This window comes from Trematomus bernacchii, unplaced genomic scaffold (genome assembly GCF_902827165.1).
Source record: "Trematomus bernacchii unplaced genomic scaffold, fTreBer1.1, whole genome shotgun sequence".
NCBI lineage: Eukaryota > Metazoa > Chordata > Actinopteri > Perciformes > Nototheniidae > Trematomus > Trematomus bernacchii.
The window spans coordinates 1,272,556-1,277,691 of NW_022987549.1; the positions used below are offsets into that span (position 1 = coordinate 1,272,556).

The 5,136-nt window shown below is 41.3% G+C and overlaps 1 protein-coding gene across 1 annotated transcript; it reads left to right on the top strand.

Annotated features, from left to right (window-relative positions):
* Window positions 1-1,040: 1,040 nt before the first annotated feature.
* LOC117476962 (lysine-specific demethylase 6A-like) lies at window positions 1,041-2,887 on the top strand (the record flags this gene model as incomplete). The annotated part of the gene is given in 2 exon segments (XM_034123648.1): window positions 1,041-1,205; window positions 2,665-2,887. Coding segments are annotated over 2 exon segments (192 nt in total), but the record flags the coding sequence as incomplete, so codon positions are not given.
* Window positions 2,888-5,136: the final 2,249 nt, after the last annotated feature.

Sequence of the window (5,136 nt, forward strand, 5' to 3'; positions counted from 1 at the left end):
TCTCTCTCGCTCTCTCTCAAAATCTCTCTCTCTCTCTCAAAATCTCTCTCTCTCTCTCTCTCAAAATCTCTCTCTCTCTCTCTCTCTCTCTCTCTCTCACAAAATCTATCCATCTATCTCTCTCTCTCTCAATCTATCTCTCAGTCTATAAGGAACCGCAGTAGACAAAAGGCGTTGCTATAGCAACACGTCATGTTTATATGAAAAGGGGTGGGGTCAATATGACCCGCTGGGCGGAAATAGGTATAAATGGCAATTTTTTGAGCGATTTCTTCAATCTGACTTCATATTGACAATTTTTAACAACATAGGGTGCTACATAACACACTTTCAGGAAAAGTCACGGACTGGGAGACTTTAATATTTTATTGAAAAAAAGTTACACACAATAAAAAACAGCTCTGGGTCAAATTGACCCCATTGGCGGTTCTAGTGTTAAATCCCTTATAATAAAACCAATGAGTGCTTTCCCTGATCTTTAAACACCAAATAGTCCATTGTTTTCTTTTATATCTGATTAATCACTTGTGGGTTTTTTCTAACTTCATGAAGCACTTTGTAATAATAACAATACATTGGATTTTTATAGCGCTCTTCCTAATGCTCAAAGACGCTTGCCATAAAATCAGAACAGAAAGAGTACAAAGAAAACCGAACACATAAACAGTCGTGCTCATCCAAGTGAGAGTAACGTGAGAGGTCGTTGATCAGAGTGTGAACGCTGGAGTAACATGGAGTTTGTGCTTCATTATTGAAGTGACTGTTATTTTGTATATATTGATTGTTGTGCTTTTATGTATGTCTTAATGTGTGCATATGTATAAATGTGTCTGTTGATTGTGTATATATAGATATATACATATTTTTATATATATTTGTATTTTGTAATCGGGATTGTGGGAATTCAATCTCTCTGTCTGTACACACAAACGCAAAGATTGACAATAAAGTTGACTTTGACTTTGATAAATGTAAGCAGATTTTTCTCCTACGTGTTGTTTGATGACCCTTGACCCCTCTGTCTCCCCCCCCCCCTGCAGGTGGAGGTGTTCGACCTGCTGCTGGTCACCACGGAGAGCAACAGCAGGAAGACGTACGTGGTTCACTGTCAGGACTGCGCCCGGCGGGCCGACCTCGATAACTTCGTGGTGCTGGAGCAGTACAAGATCGAGGACCTGATGCACGTCTACGACCAGTTCACACTCGTGAGTCTCAAGAGGAACACAAATACTTTCAGATCAGAGTGGAGCATCTTAACCACACATAGGAGACATTTCCGAGTGTTGCACCCATTATTTTCCCTGATAAATGTACGTTTTGAACTAGAAATATGTGGTGAAATTGCACGAGGAGAGCTAGTTAGCATTAGCTGTTAGCACTCGTGTGCAGCACATACCTGCTGGTTTACGGCCAGTTCACACTCGTGAGTCTCAAGAGGAACAAAAATACTCATGTTTCAGATCAGAGTGGAGCATCTTAGAGACAATAGCCGCGTTCACACCGGAGTACTTTTCCCCGTACTTTTCGCGTTTAGTTCCGTTAGTACCCCTTATGTCGCGTTCACACCAAAAAGAGTATTTAGTGCCGGGAACTTTTACCCCCATTTTTAGTGCCTGCTGAGAGATGGTACTTTCCTGGGGGGAAAAAGTGCCCCAGTTCTGATTGGCTGGGCGAATTGCAAACCACGCCCCTGGTGGGAGTCCCAGCAGCTTCTACTGAAGCCAGTCCCCAACTCCGGGGACTTCCGGCCGGGGACTCCGGGTGGCAGTATACGCCGTGAAGTTGTTTGCGGCCTGCCAGTAAACCCAAAGCAGAAGAAGAAGAAGTGACGTCAGCGGCTTCATTTGCCTAATCTTCCCTCAGGGAACTTATTCCGGTGTGAACGTGATCTGTACTAAGTGCCCTGGGGTAATAAGTGCCGGGGCTAAGTACGGCAAAGTACTTGGTGTGAACGCGGCTATAGGAGACCTTTTTAGTAAGGGACAGTTCACCTCAGGATCTAAAAATACATAGTTTTCCTTTTGTATCCGAGTGTTGCTCCCATTATTATCCCTGATAATTTTACGTTTTGAACTAGAAATATGTGATGAAATTGCACGAGGAGAGCTAGTTAGCATTAGCTGTTAGCACTCGTGTGCAGCACATACTTGCTTGTCTAGTTAAAGTAGCTAACAGAGTGAGGCTTGATGCAGTTCAAGCTTCATACATTACAAAAATGGTATTGGTCGAAGGTAAATGATGATGTTATCACGATAATATTTTTCCGTGGTTTCAAGTTGAGTTTAAAGAACCCTCGACAATTCCCGGTCTTAGTGTGGAACTATTACATGTATAGTACTGTGACGCCAAAACACACCGAAAAGCTGAAAAAACTGATGTATTTTAAGTTGTATAATAAAACGTTAAAATCTCTTCCGCGTGTGTTAACCAAAAACACTTTCAGAAACCCAGACTAGTGGACAGGAAGTGGTATAACACAGACTCATTTTCATATTTGAAGGACTCATTCCTGCACCACTCGATAGCAATACAGTTCAAAGTGAAAATGTGTCTTTATTTAAGGGGTGACCTGTCCCTTTAATGCTCCCACTTCACTGTGAGTCTCCTGAGGTGTGTGTGTACTAATCTCTGTGTGTTCATCTCCCTGTGTGTGTGTCTCTGCAGGCGAGCCCCCTGCCTTCCTCCTCCTGATGCTAACTGTTGGAAACCACCGTGGACTCCACACACACACACACACACACACACACACTCGCACACTCTTCGGAAACCTCGTATCTTTTCTGATATTCAGGAAGTAAGTCCTCAAACGGCGCTTTGTAGCTCCTCCTAAAAACGGCAGCTGTGTGAGAAGCTGTGTTTCTATGCAACCTCCCCCACCCCCCGACCCCCCCCCCCACCCCCACCACCACCACAGAAACCTAAAAAATGATGAATTTTTGTACATATTCTGTTTTAACTGGCAACGCCGTCACACAAAGAACTACTGACTCGATGGTTTTTTTCATTTTTCTATTCCGTTTGAGAGCTTGGTCTCCCTCTCCCTCACACACCACTATGAGATTTTGTATGTTAGGAAACCAGACTGTTTTGTAATGTGTAAAAGTTGAGTGACACATTCTTAAACATTTCCCCCTTTTTTTTTATTATTTAAAAATCTGTTATTTTTGATGATTGTTTTGAGACATGGGGGGGGGGCGACAGGAACTGATTTGTACACAGAGAAAAAGGGTTGCACATAGACAGAAGAGTGAACTTTAATTTGTTAGTTTTGATGTAAATTTACTCTATTTATAAATGCATATTTATTGCTTGAAGATATTTGTTCATGGAATGCTGTCATTTTTTTTCCAGAGTACCTGCCATTAAATTTGAAGGAGCCGTGTGATTTTAAGCTCGGCCCCTCATACGTTTTCTATATAAATAAAAACTGCTTAGTAAGCGTTGTACAGAGAACTTGAGATGGGTTTATTGTTTGAAGGATGTTTTATGAGTCAATAAACAAGAACTGTCTTTATTTACATCTGCAGCTCGAGTGCACTTATTGGTATATTTAGTATAATTCCATTTAACGTGAAAAAGTAGAGACACTACATACTGATATACACCTGAACATCAGCAGGAGAGGACTCTTTAAAGTAGAGACACTACATACTGATATACAGCTGAACATCAGCAGGAGAGGACTCTTTAAAGTAGAGACACTACATAGTGATATACACCTGAACATCAGCAGGAGAGGACTCTTTAAAGTAGAGACACTACATACTGTGATACACCTGAACATCAGCAGGAGAGGACTCTTTAAAGTAGAGACACTACATACTGATATACACCTGAACATCAGCAGGAGAGGACTCTTTAAAGTAGAGACACTACATACTGATATACACCTGAACATCAGCAGGAGAGGACTCTTTAAAGTAGAGACACTACATACTGATATACACCTGAACATCAGCAGGAGAGGACTCTTTAAAGTAGAGACACTACATACTGATAGACACCTGAACATCAGCAGGAGAGGACTCTTTAAAGTAGAGACACTACATACTGATATACACCTGAACATCAGCAGGAGAGGACTCTTTAAAGTAGAGACACTACATACTGATAGACACCTGAACATCAGCAGGAGAGGACTCTTTAAAGTAGAGACACTACATACTGATATACACCTGAACATCAGGAGGAGAGGACTCTTTAAAGTAGAGACACTACATACTGATATACACCTGAACATCAGCAGGAGAGGACTCTTTAAAGTAGAGACACTACATACTGATATACACCTGAACATCAGCAGGAGAGGACTCTTTAAAGTAGAGACACTACATACTGATATACACCTGAACATCAGCAGGAGAGGACTCTTTAAAGTAGAGACACTACATACTGATATACACCTGAACATCAGCAGGAGAGGACTCTTTAAAGTAGAGACACTAAATACTGATATACACCTGAACATCAGCAGGAGAGGACTCTAAAATCTGATGTAAGCAGATGCAACAGGAATTGTAGGATTTTCAAAACAAACGAAGTGCCATTGGAAAAGCTTTTTTTTAAGATATCAATATAATTGGTTTTAAGCTATTTGTATTTCCCATAGAAGTGATTGGATAGTGAGTATATTAACTTTAGACAACTTTTGTGTGAAAAACCCACAGGAGGCTCTGGTGTGATCACGGCGGCCATTTGTCCGTCTCCGTGTGGGTCTTCTCATCCTCAGCAGGATGCGAGAGAAATCCAAACGCAGCCAAATGCATCACCACGGGGACATTTAACACCGTTTCTCACAAAGAGAGCTTCTGTCTTTACCTTAGATATATTACCAGGGTATAGAAATGTGTTGTCTCGGTCTGAATATAGCTTTAACTGTAGAATAAGTGACTAAAACGCACTAAAATCCCATGTTTCTGTGATCAAATGTGGCCAAAAATGTAGAAAATCCAAGTTCTTTTGTTGGATTTGAACCAAACTCAAATGGAAGAACATGTCTGGGCTTCTGAGAAGTGAGAACGATACAGATGGCAGATGGCAGATGAAGACACCAATCTGTACATGTTCAAACCACTTTAGAGTTAAACAGGATTTTGCACGCTGACAGTGTATGAAGGAGTTAAATATAGCTGTTAA